The sequence below is a fragment of the Trichoderma virens genome, assembly GCF_000170995.1.
Source record: "Trichoderma virens Gv29-8 chromosome Unknown TRIVIscaffold_6, whole genome shotgun sequence".
NCBI classification, from domain to species: Eukaryota; Fungi; Ascomycota; class Sordariomycetes; order Hypocreales; family Hypocreaceae; genus Trichoderma; species Trichoderma virens.
In genome coordinates, this window is record NW_014013743.1 from 1,723,030 (window position 1) to 1,747,744 (window position 24,715).

The 24,715-nt window shown below is 50.3% G+C and overlaps 6 protein-coding genes across 6 annotated transcripts; all 6 read left to right on the forward strand.

Annotated features, from left to right (window-relative positions):
• Window positions 1-856: 856 nt before the first annotated feature.
• On the forward strand, window positions 857-3,766 carry TRIVIDRAFT_212935 (uncharacterized protein; the record flags this gene model as incomplete). The annotated part of the gene is made up of 4 exons (XM_014101362.1): window positions 857-1,973; window positions 2,041-2,423; window positions 2,489-2,947; window positions 2,999-3,766. The coding sequence occupies 4 exons, from the start codon at window positions 857-859 to the stop codon at window positions 3,254-3,256; spliced, it is 2,217 nt and encodes a 738-aa protein (XP_013956837.1).
• Window positions 3,767-8,790: 5,024 nt separating this feature from the next.
• TRIVIDRAFT_60531 (hydrophobin) lies at window positions 8,791-9,245 on the forward strand (the record flags this gene model as incomplete). Its single annotated transcript, XM_014101363.1, has 3 exons — window positions 8,791-8,995; window positions 9,060-9,145; window positions 9,204-9,245. The coding sequence occupies 3 exons, from the start codon at window positions 8,791-8,793 to the stop codon at window positions 9,243-9,245; spliced, it is 333 nt and encodes a 110-aa protein (XP_013956838.1).
• Window positions 9,246-10,690: 1,445 nt separating this feature from the next.
• Window positions 10,691-11,610, forward strand: TRIVIDRAFT_60530 (uncharacterized protein; the record flags this gene model as incomplete). Its single annotated transcript, XM_014101364.1, has 3 exons — window positions 10,691-10,877; window positions 10,988-11,325; window positions 11,371-11,610. The coding sequence occupies 3 exons, from the start codon at window positions 10,691-10,693 to the stop codon at window positions 11,608-11,610; spliced, it is 765 nt and encodes a 254-aa protein (XP_013956839.1).
• A 3,567-nt stretch (window positions 11,611-15,177) lies between these two features.
• On the forward strand, window positions 15,178-16,624 carry TRIVIDRAFT_60529 (uncharacterized protein; the record flags this gene model as incomplete). Its single annotated transcript, XM_014101365.1, has 3 exons — window positions 15,178-15,295; window positions 15,385-15,825; window positions 15,942-16,624. The coding sequence occupies 3 exons, from the start codon at window positions 15,178-15,180 to the stop codon at window positions 16,622-16,624; spliced, it is 1,242 nt and encodes a 413-aa protein (XP_013956840.1).
• Window positions 16,625-18,348: 1,724 nt separating this feature from the next.
• Window positions 18,349-18,723, forward strand: TRIVIDRAFT_60528 (uncharacterized protein; the record flags this gene model as incomplete). Its single annotated transcript, XM_014101366.1, has 1 exon — window positions 18,349-18,723. One exon carries the CDS (start codon window positions 18,349-18,351, stop codon window positions 18,721-18,723), a length of 375 nt encoding a protein of 124 aa, XP_013956841.1.
• Window positions 18,724-19,234: 511 nt separating this feature from the next.
• Window positions 19,235-21,280, forward strand: TRIVIDRAFT_191350 (uncharacterized protein; the record flags this gene model as incomplete). Its single annotated transcript, XM_014101367.1, has 2 exons — window positions 19,235-19,449; window positions 19,531-21,280. 2 exons carry the CDS (start codon window positions 19,235-19,237, stop codon window positions 21,278-21,280), a joined length of 1,965 nt encoding a protein of 654 aa, XP_013956842.1.
• Window positions 21,281-24,715: the final 3,435 nt, after the last annotated feature.

Genomic DNA, 24,715 nt, shown 5'->3' on the forward strand with positions numbered 1-24,715 from the left:
AAAAAAAAAAAGGCCTGGGCTTGGCTGTTCGACTGAGAAAAAGGCGGGTTGGCAATAAGTGGCTTCGCGGCTCACTTCACCTATCAGATCAAGTAGACGCCGTCCCCGGTCTGGTCTGTTCAAGGGCAAGTCTGGTGCCATTTACGGAGCAAAAGTACAAAAGCACGCACAATCGCATACAATCACTCACACTCACTGTCATCCTCCGGAATATACCGAGAGTGTCAATCAACACATGCACAGACACTTGGAGCACGCGCACCTGTGAGAGCATCCAACGCCGTGCCCCAGCCCTGATATAAAAGGCACAAGGTACCGCATATATCTCTTCCGTATACTCGTACTTGGTACGGCTCCATACCAGCGAGGGTCGTGGACTGACTCCATCATAAAAAGCCGAGCTTGTCTCTTAGTCGGGGGGAGGCTCCTCTATTTATGTATCCCGTGGCCGCCCTTGCCTCTTGCTCCTCTTGCCCGCCTATCCGCTGCGCTGCTTATCTGCGTCCTGCTTAGTTGTTACTACTTGTTAGCTCACGCGTGCACCCGCGTTTTTGTCAACTTTGCCGACTAACGACGACTTAGCAGCATACCTGCGACTTTTACCTTTTCCCTCTTCCTTTTTAACCTCTCTCCCAGCTGGGCCTGCTTGTTCTACAAGCCACCGCGCCGCCTGATTCTCGTCATCGTTACTATTTGATTAGTTTTTCCGGGGCATCTTTCTTTGTTTATCCTCCGGCTGCCTTCCCTTACCTTTCGTTCACCTTCTTCTCTCTCCCCTTGTCCCTGGTCTTGTTTCTTTGTTTGCGTGCTGCTTCATGTTTGTACCCTCGTTGCCGCTATAACGCAATTCGCAGCCATGCTGTCCCCGTTTACCGGCATCGAAAGCAGCGGCTCGGTTTCCGCCTCTCCAGACGACTCGTCCAACCTCGCGTCGTCAAGCTCGACTCCCCCCACGACTGTCACCGACAGCGACAGCCTACACTCGGACGCCTCGAAGCACGATGTCATCACCGTGATTGACGACTCGACTGTCGTCGCGATCGCTCCGGCCCTCCCTGTGTCTGACGTGCCATCGCCGCGCCGGCCTCAGAGGGCACGAGCAAGCCTGCCCGTCTACAACTTGGCCAAGCTCAGCGGCACCAGCGCGCATGGCAAACGCCGGGCCAAAGGCGACATCGTGGCCACTCGCAGGCGCCGGACCATTGCAGGCAGCACTGTGACGCCTGGCGACGCCGATGTCGGTGCGCAGGGCCAGGTATCGACCAACATTGACGCGTTGAGTCTCGAGGCTTCCCCCAGCAAACGCAGCACCCCGCGCGCGCAGCGCCTGGCGCGACCATCGCCACGCTCGCTGCGATCAGTGTCGCGTCTCGCCGGTCCAAATGGCGGCGCGAGTGCCGGTGCGACGCCGGTATCATCCATTGCGGCCAAGCTTTCTGCCGCCAGCAAGCGCGGGCGCATCACCAAGGCTGTTGGCAAGCCGGTCAAAATGTCCCGCGAGCTGCGGCGCCTGCAGGACACAAAGGAGTTCAACCACATTGACGAAAGACCCGTCATCCACAGCGTCTGGTCCAATGGCAAATACGTCGACCCCAATCAGGCCCGAGAGCGCCAGACGGTGCGCAAGAGGGCAAATGTCGCGGTGGCGGCCGAGATCAAGGTCAAGGAGGAATCAGAGGAGCCTGTCGCCCAGCTTAAGCAGCGGAGGGTCAAAAAGTACCTCTCAAAGGGCCTCTATTCAGGACAAGAGGTGACGCAGGACATTACTCGAGGACTGACGGCGGCCGAGAAGAAGCAGCTGGCGCAACTGCCCGAGCTCATGCCCCGCAAGGAGAACAAGGTCATGCCCGCGCCCATCTTTACGGGCTTTCGAACGTTGTTGACCGGCCGCGATTTCAAGCTGCCCTTCCACGTCTGCAACCCGCTACCACCCGGACAGCCCAAGCCAGATGAGTGGAAGAAGATGACCAAGAGTATGTGCTATATCTCTCGATCAATGCCGCCCACGTGAGCCCCCGCTAACTGACATGCGCCCTCTAGATCGATTCATTGGCGAATCCAAGGAAGTCTGGAAAAAGATGCCGCACATTCTCGATTATCAGTCCAAGTGTGTGTGCAAGCCAGAGGACGGTTGTGCCGAGACGTGCCAGAACCGAATCATGCTCTATGAATGCGACGACACAAATTGCAACATCGGAAGGGCCCACTGCACGAACCGGGCCTTTGCCGAACTCACAGCTCGTCGAAACAGGGGCGGAAAATATCGCGTTGGAGTTGAGGTCATCAAGACGTCGGACCGCGGCTATGGTGTCCGCAGCAACCGCTGCTTCGAGCCTCACCAAATCATCATGGAGTATGCGGGCGAGATCATTACCGAAGAGGAATGCGAGCGACGAATGAATGAAATCTATAAGAATAACGAAGTAAGCAGAGACTCAAAGCAAGCAACGCAAGGCCGGGCTAACATACCTTTCTTCTACCTTGTCAGTGCTATTATTTGATGAGTTTTGACCAAAACATGATTATTGATGCCACCACGGGCAGTATTGCTCGATTTGTAAACCATAGTTGCAACCCCAACTGCCGAATGATTAAATGGATCGTCTCGGGGCAGCCTCGAATGGCTCTCTTTGCCGGTGACAGGCCAATCATGACCGGTGAGGAGCTCACGTATGACTACAACTTTGACCCCTTTTCGGCAAAAAATGTCCAAAAGTGTCTCTGCGGACAGCCCAACTGCCGAGGTGTCCTGGGACCCAAGCCCAAGGGCGTCAAGCCCATCAAGGAGAATATCAATGTTGCCACCAAGGGCAGGGGCAAGGGCAAGGGGGGAAAGGGAAAGCGGAAGCTCAAGGAGCTCAGTGGGAACGAACAGAACATGGAGCCAGGCGCCAAGAAGCGCAAGATGCAGCAGTCCAAACCGAAGCCCATCCGGACTCTCAAGGCTGTCAAGGCTCTGAAGCCACTCAAGACACACAGGCCTGCCAAAGCCCTGAAGCCCGCCAAAGAGCTGAAGTCTGTCAAGGGTTTGAAGGCCGCCAAAACCCTCAAACCCATCAAGGTGGTGAAAGCAAAGCCTGCCAAAGCTTCAAAGCCCAAAAAGGCCGTCCGCGTGGCCAAGACTGCCAAAAGGCCATATTCAAAAGTCAGCATCAAGGTCAAGGCCCCGGTAAAGGCCAAGCGCCAGCAAAAGAAGACGGAGATCAGCGCATCAATCACCGTCAGCGCAGCCGCCGAAATTACCGCCATCGTCTGAGCGGAAACCAAGCCTGCATGGCTATCCTGTTGTCCCTAGGACGAACAATGCGATTCAACACGGCTTCCCGAAGCCCCCCTCTGTGTACATTTTAGACACTGCCTGTGGCTTCTCTTGTTCGCCACTGCATTTCGCTCCGGAGTCCGGACTCTTTTACGGTCGTACCGGACATCCATTCGTTATCTCCCGGTAGGCAGTCGGTTCTATATGCCCTGGAGTAACACCTTTGTTATCTTTAACTTTTTTGGGGGGTTGGGGGGAGGATAAGGTCACTGATAGATTTTACCTTGTTTTATCTCACTTCTCTGTAATTTTTTTTCTTTTTCTTTTTTTTTTCAACTGGTGGAGGATCAATTTCGTGCGCAAAGGTAAGGGGGGGATGAGTTGCAAAAAAGGGTTTGCTTTCAAGTTTTTGCTTTCTGTTTTCGTCTTTGTTATCGTAGTAAAGTTTTGGAGTTTGGGATGGTAAACATGGTTTCGGCGATAATGAGAGCTGATGATTCGGGTATTATCTTCATCTTGGTAGTCAAATGTGACCGTCTTGTTCTCAGTGCTTGAATGACTGTGAGGTGATGAGGCTCTTGCACATTCAAGCTATAAGGCTTGCGTATCCAGGTAGTAGAAGTAAGTTTGCAAGGCGACCAGCTCGTATCTGTTCACCTTTCATCCGTTCACGTTAGCCAACCTGAAATGTAGGTAGAATCTCGATGCACGAGGCGATCAAAGGAGAGTACTGTACCTAACTGGTTCGGTCAGTCAAAGAAACTGGGTGAACAACACTTGGAAGGTACAGTGTTTTCGACACCTCGTGATGTTGCTGGACGGGTATCCTCAGTACAAGATCCTTTGTTACAGTAGTCGAGGACAACGCAAAACGGAAGCATTCTGCCATCTGTCTGTCGTTAGTTCCAGCATGACTTCGTATTTGTAATGGCGGTACGGACTCAACTAGGATAGTTTTTGGGTGTCTTGCCTCGAGCTCGACATCCACACCAGGCCGAGGTGTTCAAGCAGCTCGTTTCTTTGTGGGCTACGGCATGTTTGACGGCAGAGCCAGCCTTTGTCTCACTGTTCAGGTGCCGTGTCCAGCCAACCTATGCGAAACAATCAAAACACTACCGTTAGCTATCGTAGCATAGTTCAAATAGTAGCCAAAAGCTGGCAAATCGGCGCCTTCAGATTGAAGCGCATCTTCCATCTGACATTGACCAATTCCCAACCCAAGTCAAGTCATCAAGGTTGTTTTTCTCTCGCTATTTAGCTTACCAGGAGACTGTGCCCGGCCGAATTTGCACTCTGATACTGTTGGAGATGCTCACAGTTGAACATCACGGTGGAACGAGCCCCGTCTCTGCAGCGATTCGAATATATTTTGATTGGAGCTGGTTTGAAATCCTCGGTCTGGTGTTTATTGATTTCGAGGCATCTAGGAAGGCTTCTTGTCTCTAGAAGGGTCCAAATAGGTGTCTAGAATTTTTCGTCATGTTACCACTAGGTTGGGAGCATGGACGAAGACGAGGAGCGCGGCTTAGGAATTGCCGGTAACTGTCAGATGCTTTTCCTGCATGCAGAAGCTGCCGTTAACATTCCAGGAGAGCCCTCAACAGACTGATTATTCCCGTCATTACCTTCCTTCAGGTCACTTAGATTCTCACCTAGAAAAAGCAGAGATCCCCATGAAAAACAAAGAACAAACTCCCCAGCAAGGAGAGACTGTAGCCATCAGGAAGGAGGGAACACTATTCGCTCGCGACAACCGCAGTGCGAGACGACAAAAAAACGAGACGAAAGGAAGACTGATTTTGGTAGGAGTAGGTAGAAGAAGAAAAGTTGGTAGAAGTTTTCGCAGCCTGCAATGAGGGGGGGAGAGTTGAAATTTCTAGCTACAATGTGCAGGAAGGTGCACTCTATAGTGCAGCTGCCATCCAGAACTGCCATCCAGTTCCACGCCAACTACCGCTTGAATTTGCGTCACCTTTTTTTTCCTGTGTCAGATATTTTCTATGAACTCGGCGATGTTCCTTAAATGCTACGATAGATGGTCACATTTATTCAGAAAGATTTGTGACATACTAATGGGATATGGATATCTTGTCATCACAGCTTACACTGGCTGTTTTCGGTGATGTACGGTATCTTTACTCTATTACAGGTAGGTACCTGTACCTTATATTCTAGCGTACAGTGCCAAGGAGTAACATCCCACCTGCAATATCAAGCCCACCATATCCTACATTGTCCCGCCGAAAACCGGCTGCAATATTGTAAACAATGATCTGCGATACTTGCGTCGTTGCATCCTTTGAGCAGCTAGGTGGAGAAGAAAAAAGTACAAGCAAAAAAATTGAAAAAAACGCAAAAAAGAAAGGTTGAATGCCGTAACGAGGAATCGAACCTCGGTTTTCAGTGTTTCGCTAGGTCCACAAACTGATGTACTGTCCACTATACTATTACGGCTAGAGGATGTGATGCTCAGTGGGGAAGATTTGTAGTCTATAAAGGTTACCGGTACAAAGCCCTAATCATGAGGGGCGCTTCTCATCAGTTTGCCTCATTTGCATGATCATTTTATTTTTGCAGACATGGATGCATTTCTCAGGGCCATGTCAATAATGCAACCAGCTATTAATGTGCAGCTTTTGAGGTCGCTTTAGTCTGCTACCTCTCTTCTCAAAGCCCGTGGCTGGGCGACTTCTCCATAGGTACTGTACCTATACCCACGTAGAATGGATACCTCATGCTTCATAGTAGAGCAAATCACTCGGACTCCGATTTTGATCATCCTTCTTGCGTACTGCCATCTCTCAATTGCTTCCTATAACAAGGGAAGCCAACGCTTCAGCAACAGATTGATCCACCAAATAGTAAAGGATCCAACATTCATTCATTGTCGTCTGTGGATATCTTGTTCTCTCGCAAACTTCACATCGCTATAGGGTAAGCTATGATCATCCACTTCACAAAGGTGTCACTTTCGTGTAATGCTCTTCATGCTTTGCGGCCTGATTTTCAGCTCTGGCCGAATGTAGTAATATGGCGTCTTGGTATTACTACTCCGTTCCCGTAGCTGATGTAATAACACGCGGCTGCCAGGCAGCTAAGACATCTCCCTGCATAAAATGGGTTACACGGACGTGAGTGCTAGCATCGAGCTGAGATCCAATCCCTGGCAGTCAGAGAAAGGTTGGAGTTCCCTACCCCCTAGCATTGAGACGGGAGTGGTTAGCCGAAGCGCAAGTTGAGATGAGCAGAGACCTTATGCGATGAGCTCGACAGTCGCTTGTAGTGTGAAAGTAGCAAGCTTAGGCATGGTGTGATAGCTGAAAACACTCCTTGCTTCCCGTCACCAAATGAGGCTATCCCTGCATAGAGTGTCTCTGGCTAGTACAGTGGCAGCTGAGGTGACCCCTGTTGAACTGAAATGATCCTTTTGTTCATGTCTCCTGCCAAGGACGACGCTGCTCTATCAGCACCCCTACGTATGCATCTCCGGGTTCAATGATCGACCAGGATTGGGGCTGTCTGTGTGATGCTGTGCCGCTCTTTTCTCGGATTACAGCCCAGGATATTTGGTGGAGGTATAAGGGGCGACGAATACGGAAAGAAAACAGACCCCGTGGTGCGGCAGCCCGGGATTCTTCCCTGCTTCTTGTCCCGATCCATGCAAAGATGGCGACAAAAGTGGCCGTTTAGACCCGTTCATGTGGCTGTGATAAGTTCAAGGTGCAAGACCCAACAGTTACTCGGCGGGTTTATGCATGCGCGTACTGTAACACAGATGGACATATGATTACAACCTGTATACATCGTAGTTTCTATACTTGGAAACGCAGAACCAGCGGTTTACCTTCAGATGGGCCGGGCAAATACTTCAACGGGAGAGGAATCTACCTCACTCGTAACTTTATTTAAAGGTACGTTTAGCAGTCATTAAAATGTACCGAGTTTATTGTTGAGAGACCAAAGGCCCACGAAAGACGGCTGTAGCGCCAACTTACTATATAAGGTATTTCTTACCCCAATGATCAGGCTAGAAATGCAGGAGACAAGAGCACGACTTGTATACGTGTCAGTCGGTGGTAACACTACGCAGTAGATGTGCATTTAGTGTGGTTGAATCTCCGAAATCCTTGTCATTGCCTAGAGTGAATTCTCCTCCCTAATCTCGCAAGTGTTTGTATAGATCATCGTAGAAAGAGCTTTGTCTGGTAGCTCTCCCTACGGCCTACGACCCCATGCCACCTTGTTTGAACTTGGTCAATTTACTGACAAAGCGTCTGGAGAGTTCAACTCGGAAGTATAGTTACGTGCAATAGCAGTCCAAATGGATGGCGCACCCTCCGTAGTCGACCTAGACCACCATCTCATCTGGGACAACTATGTAATCCCTATCCACCGAGTGGGGGCTGCGGCTGGCGGATCCAGGAACGATAACCCCTTGATGAGTCCGATCTGGTTGGCTCAGTGCTGTGGATCTAGATTCAGCCCGGGAATCATGATCACCATGAGCCAATTATAATGTCTAGCAGCAATGATGTTACCTGTGAGCATGGGCCCCTGATATTGGCCTCTTATGAGGCCGCATATCAAGGCTAAGCAGCTGACCGGACTGATGGTTCCAAAAGCGGTGGTTGAGAATTCAGAGCTGATGCTCCAAGTATTGATGTAATGCTTCTCTTCTGGACCCCTCACATATACTTATCACTGCAGGGCGAAAATTGGCTACGGTAAAATAATTTGCTTCGACCGGATAGGACCAATTCCTCGTATCGACCAAAATAACCACGACTGTTGGTCTGTTCGATGGAGCGTTTTGTGCTCCAAAGGTCCGAGATGTTTTCAGCCACTTACAAGAGTTCCATATATGTGATTGGATACCCCTCAATAATGGAACAAAAAATATTGTATGTTTCTTATTCAGTTTATATCAGAGGACATGCGATTCCTCTCCTGTGGCATCCTATAATGCGGTGTCATCAACAAGGAGACCGACAAACAGAGTCCTCAAACTTTTCCCTCTTCGTCACTCGTTCATCATGAGCGAGTACGAACGTATTTTCATGGATCCTTGTTTGGCCTAGACCGTCATGGCCCAGCCAATCTCCTCTTGGCATCCAGACATGATCGAAAATGACCGCGCACGAAGCAGCACGCCCTGTCGTATCTACGCTGGGATCGTGACACAGCTTGATATTAGATATCCACAACACCACTGGAAGTATGGCAATCGGTCAAATCAGAAGACGAAACAAGATATAGCCGGGCCAGTGAGATTGGAGCGAGAGGGGTATAGCCACTATGCTGTGTTGCCAAGTTCATCTCCCTAACCAGGGAGAAGCTACTGCGCAACGGGTGTAGAAATACGGTCTCTTTCAATGCGTCCTTCAAGTATAAGTAGGCCGTCTGTCTCCCACATGAACTCTTCTTCTTTCTTAGTCGTCAGACAAACACTCCAATCTCTGTAACAAAACTTCCAACACCTTGCGCTCCTACCTTTGAGTCATTCGTTGATACAATCCACCATTCCTGCAAATATGAAGTTCTTCACCATCGCCACTCTCCTCGCTGCTGTTGCCGTTGCCCATCCTCTCGAGGACGCCGGCCTCGAGCTTCGCGCTGGTGGCGATAACAACAACACTCCCACCGACCGTCCTCACCTTTGTCCCCAGGGACTCTACAGCAACGCCCAGTGCTGTGATGTTTTTCTCCTTGGCATCATTGGCCTCGACTGCAAAACCCGTAAGTTAAGCACCCAGTGAAGAATAGCCTTGAAATTCCACCCCTTCTCATACGTTTTCTCCAGCAAGCGGAAAGGTTTATGACGCCAATGACTTCAGAAAGGAATGCGCCAAGACCGGTGATAAGCCTCTCTGCTGCGTTGCCCCCGTTGTAAGTGACTCCCATTCAAGTCTGCACTTGCTCAATAACCTCCTAACATCGCATCTAGGCTGATCAGGCTATTTTGTGTCAACCCGCTCTAGATGTTTAATAAGTTCTCGTTAGTGGTGCCCATGATGAGCTCATATTGTGTTGCTGAATGCCAATCTTGAGGCTGGGAAATTTGGCTGGGGAGATTGGGAGAAACTAGTGGGCATAGATATGTCGATCAAATTCTATCCGTACGCGTATTACTTATAATAACTTGAGTACATTTTAATAATGCCACCTGTGAGCCAAGAGGCTGCTGTGAGACTCTGATTAAGATGAAGCTTGCTTACCAACTCCTGACCTTTGAGACCATCGTAGTTGGATAGCTGTTCCGTTTTTTGTATATGATGAGACGATACCTCTCAAGATCCATTAAAAATTATTGAGATTTCTTTAGGTGTCAATCTTGAGGAACTGCCGTAGAAGTTTAACAATGAAGAAAAAGTACAAGGAAGAAATGGAGTTTTGAATTGAGGATATTCGGGATCTGGGCTATGTTATGATGGAATTGATGCAGCATAATGCCGTCAATACTTGTCCGCAACCACGTCAACATCGTCAGTCTCGGAGTTGAAGGTTCGTTTCCTCGCTAGTTGTTTCAAAGCACCCATTTCTCAAGTATCAGTGGTAAAGCGTAGTGTCTCTAATGCAAAGTAAGCAAAAGGATGAGCCCTAGGCTCGGACCAGGCGTCCTTGAATGTGGTGGGACCGTGCCATGCTTCTCCAATTTCATCTTCTATATAACAACCCCTCCCCACCTCGAGGTATGCGAGACAGGCGCGCCAGGATTCATGCGAGTGCTTCATCGGGTTGCCGTACGATATTTGCGTGATGGTTGGTTATCATGGCTGATTATCCTGCCTTGCGGAGCCCAGTAGACGCGGAGCTTGATCGCTCTCCGATATTCGACTGCCACATGAATTAGCCATCCCCACTCCAACATCTGTTTCGTCTCCATGGTCCAAACTCGAGCCCAGGCAGCCGCTAAAAGGAGGCGAGATCCAGACGATCAAGGGCTGTTTCATGAACCGCCGACAGGCCACAACTGACAATGAGCAGACCGGGACGCCCCAGCGCGCAAGCGCCAACGTCGAAAGACACATCCCGAGTCATTGAAGGAACCACCTATGCAAGGCGAAGGCCGAAAGCGAGCCATTGAACATACACACGATCTTGATCTCCAACCGTCTCCGCAGCGGCAGATGCTGAAATCGTCTGTTCCCGGGACGTTCGGCAACTCTGTGGCCGACAAAGCGGACACCAACCACCCGATCGATTACTGGAGAAGAGGAGGACGTTGACCTCCTCAATACTACGAGCCCGACGATCAGAAGCCGCGCGAAGAGAAAAGTGCTCAGTATCAAGATCAACGTTACGAGGCACTACTTGCCACCAAGGGCAGTTTCATGGTCAAATCGAAACTAGACGTTACCAGCGAAGGCAAAAGTCTCTGCAACAATCTGCTTGAAAGGCAGCAAACAGTTCCCGAGAACTCGCTGTTCCGCCATGACCTTTTCGACTCGGACTTGTCAAAAGATCCGCAACAGAAACGAAGCCCGAGTCCTCCAGGACATTTCTCGGCTCATTGTCCCTTCTGCCGAGAGTCTTACGACATACGGTGCTGAGCACCTCGAGATCCTATCGGAGAGTGTCAACGAAGGCTGGAACAACTCGATCCCTCTGACTGGGACGCGTCCGCAGCCGGACCATTCCGTTGGGTTTCAACGAGAAGCATTTACTGAGGAATAGCTGGAGAAGTTGTCGCTATTTATCGGCGACTTTATCGCCGGTAACTTATCCTAGTTTATGGCCACCTACTACATGTACTTTCCTTCCTCGCGTGTGAGGTCAAGTGCGGAGCTGCCGTACTGGATGTTGCGGACCGCCAGAATGCTCACAGCATGACTCTCGCGGCACGAGGTATCGTCGAGCTCTTCCGTCTTGTGAAGCGAGAGAATGAGGTTCACCGACAGATCCTTTCTTTCTATGTCTCACACGATCACCGGTCGGTGCGGAGCTATAGCTACTACCCGGTGATCGATGGGAAGGATGCGAAGTACTACCGCCAGCCTGTCCACGAGTTTTCCTTCGCGGCGCTCGAAGGCAAGGATAAATGGACTGCATATCAGTTCACCAAGAATGTTTATGACACTTGGAGTCCAGCTCATTTTAAGAGAATCCGCTAGGCCATCGACCAGTTGACCTCCCAGGTGGACTTTGACGTCCAAGCGCTTTCCGAGTCGACCGGCCTCTCTCAGCGATTGGAGAATCTTGCGCGGCCGACGGACTCTGCACCGCTACTTGTAGAGGATGAGGATCAGGCTAGCAAGGCTTACCAGATGGACACTCCGGCTACGTCCTTTTCGAAAATAGAGCTTGCGAAAAGGAGGAAGAGGTTCCTACGAGACTCTGCACCCCATATGTAGAAAGAGTATACCAACACTGGGATCCGAAATCACGTCGGCTGATAATCTATTTTAACCAACCTAAATTTGTCATCGAGATAATTGCACACAATATTTCCTAGGCCGTCCCGGATTCTGGGTGAATGTCGATATTTGCCTTATATTTAGGGACTACGCTTAAACATATTCGTTTACGTGCTATATGAATAGGGTAGTATCGCGTGTCTTTTATGATATGAGTTTCTATCCTGCAACTTAGGCCTAATAGCCTCTCATTTAAGTCGACATACAGGTAATGTTGGTGTAGGAGCTGTGTTGCAACTATGTGCGTTAACCGGCATACTCGCGACCAGGATGATAATCTGGGACATAAACTGTAGCAGATTTACATGGGATGCCTAAATTTATTACAAAAAGTGTCATTTTATTTGGTAACTTCTGCTGATCTTGGCCTTTGTGAAACTGTTTTCCTACCGAACATCTCGTCATGGAATAGGATCCTCTCAGCCACGCTTCACCGAAGCTAAGTCGCGCCACGCCGGCTAAAACGCCAAAGTGTAAAAAAGGCAGCCAACATCATACTCATTTTACCCACTTGCGCAAGGAGGAAAAAGAAGAAAAATTCTCATTTCATCCACTTTGGCATCTTTAGCTGTAGGGCTGCTCGGTGATGTCCCACTCGCCATTCATGAGGCGATAAGCACTGCCCCCCTGCAGGTACGGTCAAAGCCTCATCTATTGAGAGCCGCAAAATATGGATCAGCTGCGACCTCCTTTCTTGAAAGAAAATCAGCACTAGCTTATACATCCTTTGCATGTGAAAACACTGGCTTCTAGTTGTGAGTAATTTATTGTGTTTGTAGGAGGACATGTTGAGTCACCACCAAGCCTCGTGGCTTACTTGCGTTCTTGTATGAGTAAGTAGGCACAAAAAGTTGCTTAACACAGAGGTATATTGTATAAAGCAATGTATATAACTATATATCTACCTAATAAATCGTGGACCCAAAACAACAAGAATCCACCATCCAGTTCATCAACCAGGGAAAAGGCCCGCATCATGTAGCAAGTTGGTGTGCCGTCTCCAATTGGGCAGAGTAAGCTCCATTCTCTGCTCCAAATTATGTCGCGATCTTTCAAAACTCCCAATGTTTGCGAACACTTTTCGGGTTGCTGTTGAAGAGCGGCATGAAGACGGAGATCGTTGCGATGGACTGAATGCAATGTTGGTGACCCCCCTTCTCCTTCTCTTTCACATCCCCTCCAAACGATATACAGTGAAGATATTGCATAAAAGAGCGAACGCTCCAAAAAATTGGAACTAGGGTATATATGCAAAATGAACTCCAGAGATATGCCGACGAAGATTGTCCCTCCCGTATCATTTTGGCTTAGCAGGACCCACGGTGTCTACAGAAACAACACAACTATCGCAGCGTGGATGTTGGCATTGGTGCTCCGGACACTGCACATCTATTTCGTACAGCAGATTGCCCATACCGCATTGGCAACATTGCCAAGTGTAAACCACAGGCTGGGCCATTTTGGATGGAGCGAGGAGCGGTTCGAAAGGCGGTTCGAGAGGCAGTTTGAGAGGCAGTTTGAGAGGCAGTTCGAGAGGCGGTTCGAGATGCGGTTCGAGACTTGTCTCGAGAGTCCTTGTACTGAAGGCAGTTGAGTTGTTGGTATAAGTGGAAGAATTGCTTGCGATGTTGTGGAATGATAAGAGGGCGTATTGCCGTAGAATTGCAGTCTTATATTGGTATAAGTGAAAGAATTGATTGCGATGTAATTGATTGCGATGTTGTGGAATGATGAGAGGATGTATTGGCAAAGAATCGAGTCTTATATAGTATTCAACAACCACCTGGGATACGCATGCGCAAAAGGCAAAGGGAAAGGCGAATAGCCGGCAACATGATGGATCTCTTGAGAGGTTTCGGTCTGCAACTTCTCCAGTGGGCAGGCATCCGGTGGCTTGCCGGCCGAAAATTGTAATAACGCTATCGTCTTGACTGGCGAGGAGCGGTTAGGATTGGGTGCTCTGCCGCCGAATCCTAAGAGAACGAACAGCGACAGAGGTATAGGAGACGTAATAGACTTGTTTGGCGCCATCAAACTGTAGAAAAGGCGCGTGCATGGCGCAGCTGCTCGCCTCGCATATCCCAGGAAGCCTTGCAGGGAGGCGTCGTCAGGTGAAGAGTTTTCTCCATTTTTCCGCAATGACGATAGAGTATTGGCTTGAAAAAAAGTAGGCAAGTGTTGTTTGTATGGGCTGCTCATACTCAGCGAGACATTTGGTACGCCCATATGATTGCCATGCTGTCGCCGATGCTGTTCCGACCGACGAGGCTACATGAGCTCGGATCACCTCGAGTTACCCCTAGCAAGGCAACGGATCTGCGAGGGCTCAGAGTCTTTCATTTTGCTCCCATCTGCTTCCTCTTCTTTTATTCTTTGCTCTGTGTAGTCTCAGGGAATGAAGATACCCTTCTTGTCACTCAGTCGTGTGGCTCGGAGAGGAGAGCTACTCCCGGAGTCTAAGAGAATTCGAGAAGTAGGAGCCCTCATTGAGAGTTTCTAATAGAGTATGAGTGATGTGTCTTTATCTGGGACTTGGTATCGTACTCATCTACTGAAGGCTTGCACAAGCTGGGAAATCTTGAGCTGATGCCTTTATTCACACAGGAGCAGGAAGCTGCTGCAGCGACAGCATAAGAAACGAACAAGCATCTACGAACATAAAGAGCATAGATGGGTGGGTATTTATATGATATGCAGAATGCGAGCAGCTTCCAACTGCAGCTGTCACAAGAGGTTGGAGAGCCTCATGATGCATTGCATGCAACCCTTGCAGAGAGCCTCGATTTCAAAGCCCTGCCTGCGTGGCAACGTGAGCGGTAATGAATGGACCGATGCTCAGGCAGGCCTAAAACAAAACCAAGTCGCAACGGACATGTGGCTGCAGCGGGCTACGTGAAGGAATCCGAAGGTGTTGGCACCTTGTCCTGTTGGGGCATTTTTGGATGAAAACAGCCTTGAAGCCTCGCCCAGAGCCGCATTTGTTTTGGCTACCGAGGTGTGGGGGCGGGGGGAAGGAATAGGACAGCAGGAGGAGAAGATGAGAGAAGAAGAAACGCTATTAGAAATATGAATAATGATAACAGTAACAACATGAAGGTATCATGGCTTCATGAGTCGATATACATCGATATACTGTACTCGATACCTTAAGGACAGGCAGGGATCAAATTCCACTGCCGCCTGCCGGTATTGTTAGGACGTTCCTGCTATAATAGTGGGTTAGGCGCTGCAAGTTTAAATGAGCTGTCCGAGCTTAGCAAGGAAGGCAGGCATGGGTCAAGTGTATGACGTCAACTAATAGCACTGTGCACTGCCACCTAGTATTCAGCTCAGGTTTAGCACAGTAACCCAGTGCGAATTTCTATCGATTAGCCTTCTCCCGCTGCCGGGATCATCGCCAAGTAAGATTGCAAACAATTGTCCATCCTCTTTGCAAGTTTCATACTCGAAACACCAGCCAAACAAGAGCAGAGCAGAGCAGAGGGCTGCGGTCATGATGCCGCCATGTCGCGTCCGCATCACAGCAGTCGCTCCGGCACGCGATGGGCAGTGCGAATCATTCCCTTGTTCATCGTTGGCATCCTAGCCGTGGCCACTTACGCCGTCGTTGGTCGTCTCTGCAGTAAGTTTAATCGATTCTCTTCTCTCCTAACTATAAATGAAGACGAATTCCTGAATTCCTCCTAACCTGCTGTCCGTCTGTCTATCTAGTCAGCTACCTCTACAAAAAAAAGGGCCAGGATGGCGTCGTCACGGCATTCCTCGTCCTCTATTTCCTTTTCTTCCTATTAATGGCCGCCGCCTACCTACGAACCTTCTTTACAGTCCAACTAAACCCAGGCGTCGTCCCTCTGGCCCCCGAAGACCAAACCGAGCGCGAAGCGGCCGAGAAAGTACGAAAGCGACACAAACGCAACCGAGATGTTGAGGAAAGGGCATATGTGCCTCCGGATCCAAACCCGGACAGCCCCGGACTCGAGGCCTTCTACAGCAAAGATGTGTTTATATGCGAGGTCGACGGTCGGCCTAAGTGGTGTTCAGAGTGCCAGCAGTGGAAGCCCGACCGTTCGCATCACTCAAGTGATCTTGGCCGCTGCGTCAGGAAGATGGATCATTTCTGCCCGTGGGTTGGCGGCATGGTCTCCGAGACTTGTGAGTTACAGATTTTCCCCTTTCCGCAGTAACAAACAAGTCTTGTTCTGTATGGATGGCCACGAGAGAGAGAGTCTGGAGATTTAACAAAGTTCCGTCCTTTGTGGGAAATATAGCCTTCAATTTCTTTACGCAGTTCTGCTTCTATTGCGGCCTCTTCTGCGCCGTAGGCCTCGCCGTCGGAGCATATTCATTTCAACAACACCACAAAGATGGAGACCCCACCGATGGATGGGCTCTCGCAACAATCGTTTTAGCCTGCGTTTTCGGTACCTTTGCCTTTGGCATGGCGCTCACTTCGTTCCGCTTCATCCTCTCAAACACTACAAACGTCGATATGCTTAAGAGGTCAAGTACGCTCACCGTGGCTGTCCGTATCCCCCATTCCACTCCCCCCTCGGACAAATATCCCGTCATTGTATATCCCCTCCGTGGGCCGCCGCGGCGACCAGGCTCCGAGGGCCAGCAGCTGCATAATAATCACGGTCCCATCTCGGCCAGGGATCAGCTGGCAGAGCGCAAGTTTGCCATCCTCCGCACAAAGCCGCGGGAAAACCCTTGGAATCTGGGAGCCAAGGAAAACTGGAAGTCCGTCATGGGAGACAATTTCCTGGAGTGGATGCTTCCTATCCGACACTCGCCGTGCTGCAACCATGAAAACATGGAGAGTGACTACAAGTTTGGTCCTCTGATAGCCAAACTGAGGAAACGATATGGCGTCCCCGAGCTTGAAGCCCCTTCCCGCGGCGGTCATGGCATCGAATTACAGGAGAGGGGAAGCCGGCGTGCCAGTGATTGATTATTGATTGATTGACCCACTAATTCTCTTTTATTATTCCTTACTGCCCTACTACCATGATCCCTCTGGACTACTTACTGTTTCTATTATGTCTTTTTGTTTCCCCTATGGCGCTGTTTAGATTGGCTCTTTAGCACGCATTTGTTACCCTCTCTCTTCTGTTTCCGTTTGTTTTATTCATGCTGGTGTTTATTACTATGACGGGCATAGACATGGGGCCCTTTGTGTAAAACGTCCCTCCTTCGTACAATACATGTACATACCTAATTTATGAACACGACCAGGCAAGGTCAGCGGGGGAGTTTTCATTTACATGTCCAACTGGCTGGGGCTGGATGGGAAAACGCATCAAAAGGTTCATATGCGGAGCATGAAACATTATTAGCCGGCGACGCGATGCGGCCGACGACGATGCATGCTCAATAAACAAATACTAATTCCTTGGTATCTCTTTACGACTGGTCAGTTTTGACGCAGGCCACTCCTCCTCCAAAGAGAAGCGGACACATTTCTCGTGCATGCTGCTGCTGCTACCACCCTACATGCCAGTCGAGTACATACGCAGCATCGGGTCTGGAGCAACGGATAATTTTAACGTCCTGTTGAATGAACAATAAAGGCATACAACTTGCATCCGGGCGGTTCAGCCTATTAGCTCCATGCACGATGCCCAAACCGCCGGGAAATTCCAAATCTGCCAGCTTCAACGGTCTCCCTCGTGGACCGGTGAGACTCCCGCCCTCATCCAGGGAGGAATGGATGGACTAACCGCCGCCCTATATGAGGCATCGTATATGCAGAGCCAATGACGGTCCAACGTGGAGAAAGACCTTTCGTGATATCGCCTCATCGCCGCTCCAGGCTTGCTAATTTGTCTCTCATGCATTGCTGCACGACCGCTCTCTGATTCGCCCCTTCTCGCATCACCCCCCCTGTCCATCGTGCATGCACGCCATGTCAAGGGAGGGGTTGGGCTTTTCCCTCACGATGCGGCAGTTGATATGATGTACTAGCCGTTATGATCGCATCCGCAAGAATCTGCTGGACACGTCTTCATGGTGTTATGCGCCTAACGATACATACCTTTGCTCAGCCTTTTTTTTTTTTTTTTTTTTTTTTTTTTTGGTGCGGTCGATTCACCATCTGAGTTTCCGAGGGGTGCCTCTGGCGAGGAATGAGACATGTGAGCAGGATTTCTCATATCGAAACAACAGCTGGCAAGGGGGCAGCGAGCGAGCACAACTCTTTACATCCACCGAAAAATCCTCCCAAAAATCAGCCACCTTCCTTTCTAGATTGGCCTCCCCCAAAAGACGATTCTTGTGTACCCCAAGAGTTTGGGGGCAAAAACAGACGATTCCTCTGAAAGGAGCGCTATTTGGCAGCCTGTGCTTGGCCTGATTCTTGCCCTGAATTCGCAGAGTAATTGTCCGTCTGTGAGTTTATCGACTTGGACTGTGCACAGACGGTAGGGCTAACCTGGAAGGCTGAGGCAGATTGAATTTCAGATAGAGTTTAGAGTCCTGTATGATATGGATCATTGGGTAAACCTACTCAAAAAGGCGCAATACGTGTTCAATAGCATGCTGATTGATATAACGACCTCTAGTCGAGCAACTAGCATCCGTCATTTTCTTCGGCTACCGCAGAGTACGGACAGATTGGTGTAACCAAACATCCCGAAAAAAGTCTCACTCGACTGTTTTACTACGTACCTCTTTGCGATGTCTTCTCCAACATCGTCTACCGCGTCGGGCAGAATCACGGACGAGCGCATGATGCACCTCCGTGCCGAGTCCAAGCTCCGACAAAAGCTCATACAGGCCATCGAGAAGACGGCAGAACAGCTACAGATTGTGCGCGAACAAATCGACCTACTAAGGAACCAGCGGTTCGAGATCGACAGGCAAATCATGACATACGAGACTAGATTGCGCCTGAGGGCCGAGGTGCAGGATAATGTTGATGCCAAGGAGAGCGAGGCCGAGGAGTTGAGGGAGCAGCTCGCCACGGCGGTGCATGAGCTTGAAGACTATGACGAGACGACGCAGCTCAAGTCCAAGGATTTGTCGTCTGCTGCCTCTGATGAGGAATACTGATGCTTGAATAGCTGGGAAATATAGCGAGGATCTCGGTGATCACTTTCTTCATCAATACACTTCATCAGGACGTGATGAAGAAGCCAAAGGATAGGATAAAGCGTTGTCCTCCCGAGTAAAAACTAAATAGTATTCTTCTCCCCCAGAGATTCGTCTTCTTGTTTGCAATTCTGAGAGAAGCAAAAATAAATAAATCCGGTACTGGACATCAGCCTCGCTTTGTTGCAGTGATACTCCGTAAGTGGTGCCGAGATTAGGCAGATGAGATGTCTTGCATAGCAGTAGCCCGTCCCTTGCCTGTAGCTCTTTGATGTGGGTCGCTCCATAATACCTGTATTGCTGTAGTACCGATTAAGGGAAACTCCGACTTTGACATCGCGTTGTTGCGAGTATCGACTAAATAAATCGCCGCCGTTCACGTGTTGATGCATCTCATCTCATCCTCAACTTCCAACTTCAATGAATCCGTCTCATCATTATTCAGCATCGCCAGTTTCTTGGTCCTTGTCCCATGCCGTCGCCGTCACCCGGTAGCGGCGCATCTTCGCCGCTGCGCGATGCTCGTCGTTCACGCTTCACATACCGGCAGCTTGCTCAGCTGGCGACTTACAGCACAGCCACTCCTCTGCGTGTTGTTGCTCATATAGACCTCGATGCATTCTATGCACAGTGTGAGATGATTAGACTCGGCGTCCCGGAAGACAAGCCCCTCGCCGTGCAGCAGTGGTGAGATATCCTCTACTCACTAAGCGCGTGAAGTGTAAATGAAGAGAATGAGACTGACCGGCTGTTGCACCCCAACTGCAGGCAAGGACTCATCGCCGTCAACTATCCCGCAAGGAAGTGGGAGATTGGACGTCACTGTAATATCACCGAGGCCAAGAAGCTGTGCCCGGAATTGATTGCACAACACGTCGCCACTTGGAGAGAAGGCGACGACAAGTGGGCGTATCGAGATGATGCGGCTGCAAATATTGCAACGGACAAGGTGTCTCTTGATCCGTACCGCTTGCAATCGAGGAAAATTCTGGCATTGGTCAAGGATTCCCTGCCAAAGGACCTCCAGAAAGTCGAAAAGGCAAGCATCGATGAAGTTTTCCTAGACCTCTCGGCCCAAGTTCATTCGGAACTTTTGCGCCGCTTTCCAGAGTTGTCGAGTCCGCCTCCATCCGGTGATGTAGCTGAAAGCCTTCCTTTCCCGTCTGCTGCTGCCCTCGACTGGCGAAATGACAACCTTGTTGTGCTTGACGAGGACCAGGAAACTCTCGACCCGGACTGGGACGACGTGGTCATACTGCTGGGTTCTGAAATCGTCCGTGGCGTTCGCGCGGAAATACGGGAAAAACTGGGATATACCTGTTCCGCTGGCATCGCGAATAACAAGCTGGTCAGCAAGCTAGGCTCGGCTTTCAAGAAGCCTAATGCTCAGACAGTTGTACGCAGCCGAGCTGTGCTGCCATTCCTGACAGGAATCAAAGTCACCAAGATGCGGAACCTTGGAGGCAAGCTGGGAGATCAAGTTGTTTCTACATTCGGCACAGAGAGTGTCAAGGAGCTGCGCGATATCCCGCTGGACCAGATCAAGGCGAAGCTCGGCGACGAAACCGCCGTCTGGCTCTACAACACCATCAGAGGAATCGATCTCAGCGAAGTGAATTCGCGAACTCAAATCAAATCTATGCTCTCGGCCAAGTCATTCCGCCCCTCGATCAAAACTCCGGAGCAGGGAATCAAGTGGCTCCGGATTTTTGCGGGCGACATCTATTCCCGCCTGGTTGAAGAAGGCATACTGGAACACAAGAGGTGGCCACGCACAATCAATCTTCACCATCGGCACGCTGGACAAACGCGCAGCAAGTCGAGCTCGATCCCCTCAGGCAAACCCCTGGATGAGCAAGCCCTCTTCGCCCTTGCTAAAGAGCTATTCTATCAAATCATTGCCGAGGGAGACGTCTGGCCCTGTGCCAACTTGAGCCTGAGTGTTAGCGGGTTCGAGGAAGGTGTCAAAGGCAACATGGGCATCGGTGCCTTTTTCAAAAAGAGGGAGGAAACACCTCCACGACGGTCTATCGATACCGTACCAAACGAAAGTTCGATCATGGAACAACAGAGCAAGAAGCCACGAGTTGATAAATCTAGCATCCAACAATTTTTCCACAAACGACCAGCTGGTGATCAAGGCCCTCTTCAAGTGAAGGAACACCTCGACGCCAACCAGCCACAGCCCGACGACGCCAAATTCTCCTGGCTCGATCAAGAAGGGAATGACGCGGATAAGTCAAGCCACGGCGTAATAGGGCTCGAGGATTCAGCCCATCTCGCAAGCCTATCCTGCCCTAGATGCAAAGCTAGGTTTGGCGACGAGATATCATTGCAAAGTCACCAAGATTGGCATTTCGCCAAGGATATTCAGGACAGTGAACGTGTCAAGCCCACATTTGCTGATCAGCCAGCCACTTCCCGGGGCCATCCACCAAAGGGCTCTGGCCAGGCTTCTAAACGTGGGCGCGGAGGCTCAAAGCTTGAGCAGGGGCAAAGTAAGCTCACGTTTGGATGAGCAATCCTTTGCAGCCGAAGCCCCTGGGGCTTTATCCGCGCCATGAAAATTTTACTAGCAGAGCCTTCGGAATGAAGGAGCCGGCTAGACTCTGGTCAAACCATACCAGTTTTCTCGCATGATCAACAAGTCACGATGGTCAACGAAAAAAAAAAAAAAAACGCTCCACTGCAGCTTGATTTTCTCTGTTGATCCGCTGGCCTTGGATAGCCGGGCACAGCTCCGCTTGCCTTGAGCTCCGCACCATCTGTGTCAAGGTTTGAGAATACTCGGTTTCAATGGTATATCAACCGCATACTGATGTGCTTCGCGACGGAGTAATCATATTACTATGGCTGAATGAACCGGATGCCTCATGAGTGAACAAACAGCGGTGGACGCTTGATGCTGATAAAGCAACGTCTTTCAGCCATGTTTTTTTCCTCTCTGAATGCTTGTCCCGCGTGTGGTCGCCTGTTCCCCTACTCTTTTCAGGCAGACACGATCGTTGGCAGGCTCCTTTGAGCCCAGTCGTGATCGGTTTACCTCATACTACTCTCAATACGGAGCACTTGCGGCACAGTGCAGAAGATGATGACAACAGAAGAGACAGGGTGGAGAGGACGGCAGCCGGGCCGGTAGAGACGGCTGCATCACGCAGTCACAATATTGAGAGCAACATTCCAATACCGCATAACAATGTCCCAATAGCATGAGAGGCAATGATGTGTGATAGTACCAGCGATCGGCTCGAGTGGACTGGTGACGCTAGTGCATTAACCTGTTGTCGACTGTTGGGCTGCAATTAACCATAAGCATTGATACCCGACTAGGCCAGCAGGCAGACCTTTGCGCCCCCTCCTCTGGCTGAGGTAATATACCAGTCTACATTTTGACTTAGTGTATTATTCCGTACTGTAGAGTTGTTTTTGTTTGTGAATCCCTGGTGCGAGTACGGAGTAGATACGATGTGCCGCGGTTAGAGCCGACTCAATACCCAGCTGATAAACTCCCTCAGTCAAAATTCGACCTTTGAGATGGGAGACGTGAATGGATGCAACCACCACGCATTGATAGATCGAGCAGAGTTTTGGCTTGCATTCGGAACTAGCGTATGTGCAACAGGCGACGCTAAATTTCTAAGCGAAGTTTGTTGGCAGGCAAAAGTCAAGATGGTTATCAAATGAACGCTCGTCACGTACGAGTAATCCAACGGATGGTTTTCTTGCACAAAAGGCTGTGTGCAGTGAGTGCATCTCGTTCCTAATCGGGACGACAGAAATTCCGGATGCCTGTTCTTTCTCCCTTGGCTCTCTGCACACTGTCCAACTCTTAAAACCTGCTTTGTCCGAGCCAGGGATGATGTCTGCCTGATCGTAAGATGGCTCATCATGAGGTCGCCGCCGTGATGAGAGACACGAGTGGCGAGAAGGATGCACCAGCAAGCCAGTTTGCTTTTCGGCCCCTTGGAACATTGGCCTCTACCTCTCAAGGATCGACTCTACGTTGGACAGCTCCTTCGCCACAGGTCCAACTTCGGGCTCCAAAGGCAAAAGATAACCGCATGGTGTCATCACCACCAATGGCATCTTCGGGGCCAATCTCCCCGCTTCATGATCTTGTCTGCGCCGCGCGATGGTTGTCTGGAAAAGAAAAAAAAAAAAAAAAAAAAACTCCGTCCGCTGTAGGAACAAATCGTCGTGCCAATCCGTGTCGAGCTGCAATCCGACCCTCTTCAACGTGGTCTAATAATATATCTATACGCATCTTCATACGGCATGCGCCGTACTTACATGCGCAGCGCAGTCGGACGCAGGCTTGCAGACACGCAGACACGCACGTAATATCGCAGAGCGTTTCGATAGGAACTGCCCTTGCGCACTGCAACATGCCTATGCGCAGATGGCGAATCAACGAGCACTGAATAAGGTCCGAAAAGAAACCACAGAGCTCTAGACAGGCACGAGCAGCAGAGATAAGGAACTGTAGTTCATGCGTCAGGAACCATCGGCCAGGGTGTTGATGCTGGCGCGAGAAAAGAAAGGCGAACCTTGCCGTCGGTTGTTAGTCATTGTCTGCCACAATTCGGAGTAGACTAGTCGGTATCGGGAAATGACCGAGAAAGGAAAAGAGCAAGGAAGAGAGTCTGCAAGAAAAGAGACAAGAAAAACGTCCCGACAAAAAGTGAGACATGTGGGTACGGAGGCGTCGGCGGCGGCAGGCGAGAAAAAAAAGGAAAAAGGAAAAAGCAAAAGCAGCAGCTGCTGCAGCCGCACTGCATATCTCACGGCACGACGGATAGCATGTGCTAAAGTACGGAGTACATACCTAGTAGTACCTGAACAGGTACGACGGAGTACATGGCACTCGTACTTGATCAGCATCTCGGTGTCAGAAACCGCTTCGCCCAAACACAAGCTCCAATAGGCGGCCCATTCCTGGACCCGTCAGGCCATTCAACGGCGTTTGACGCGCCCTCCATCCCCGTTGCAGCGACGTGCAGCGAAGCCCAACGTCGAGGTCCGGGCGAGGCGAAGCGAGGCGACGTTTGGGCTCGGGACTGGCGCACTGGACTGCACTGGACTGGATCCGTCTCCATCATCTCCATCAATCACTCATCATCTTTTTCTTTGACAAGCCGCCAGTCCAATCCAATGATGAGAGCTCTGGTGGGTTCGGATAGGCACCACTTAAGCAAGGTCCCTTTTCCACTCCGTAGCAACGTAGGTCCCCTTTAGCTGTGCCGCTACTATACAGCTAGCAGTAGTCATGGCGATAATAAGGTATAGTGGCCTGGAAATTGGGAAGGACGGCCCTGCTTCAGGCTTATTGGGGAGCGAGCCTAAATAACACTGGCGGCATCTTGGGAGAGCAAGAGTAAAACAGTAGTCGATTTGAAGCAGCAGCAGCCAGTGCCGAGGAAGCAGAAGCAGAAGCAGAGCGTCGTGAGGAGGAGGAGGCGTTGCATTGCGTCGTCGTGCGTGCTGTCTTGTACTCCGTGCATTCGCTTTGTCGCGATTCTCACCAGTCAGCAGGCAGTTGTCCATCTCCATCTCCATTCCACCTCAGGTCTTGTCCTGTCCCGTCCTCTGGTCTGGTCTCGTCAACCCATCCAATCCATCCAATTGCCCCCCCCATCTCATTTCAACGGAGGTGGCCACAGGTCAGGTCAGCCCATCCCACCATCCACAGCTCGTCAAATCAATCAGCACTGCTCCAACTGCACCTGCACCTGCACCTGCGCTGCACTGCTGCGGTGGTCGCATCTGCTGTCGCCACAGCCACTGAAACGGTCTGACTGAACAGGGTGCCGGAGTGCAGCAAGCAAGGAAGCAGGGGTGTGAAGAAGAAAAAAAAAGGGCCAGCGGATCTGGAGCCAAGCTCTGCAGCCAACGAAGACCTGGCAACATTCGGCAGCATTTTGGGAGGTCACCAGTGTCTCTCGATGCTCCTCAC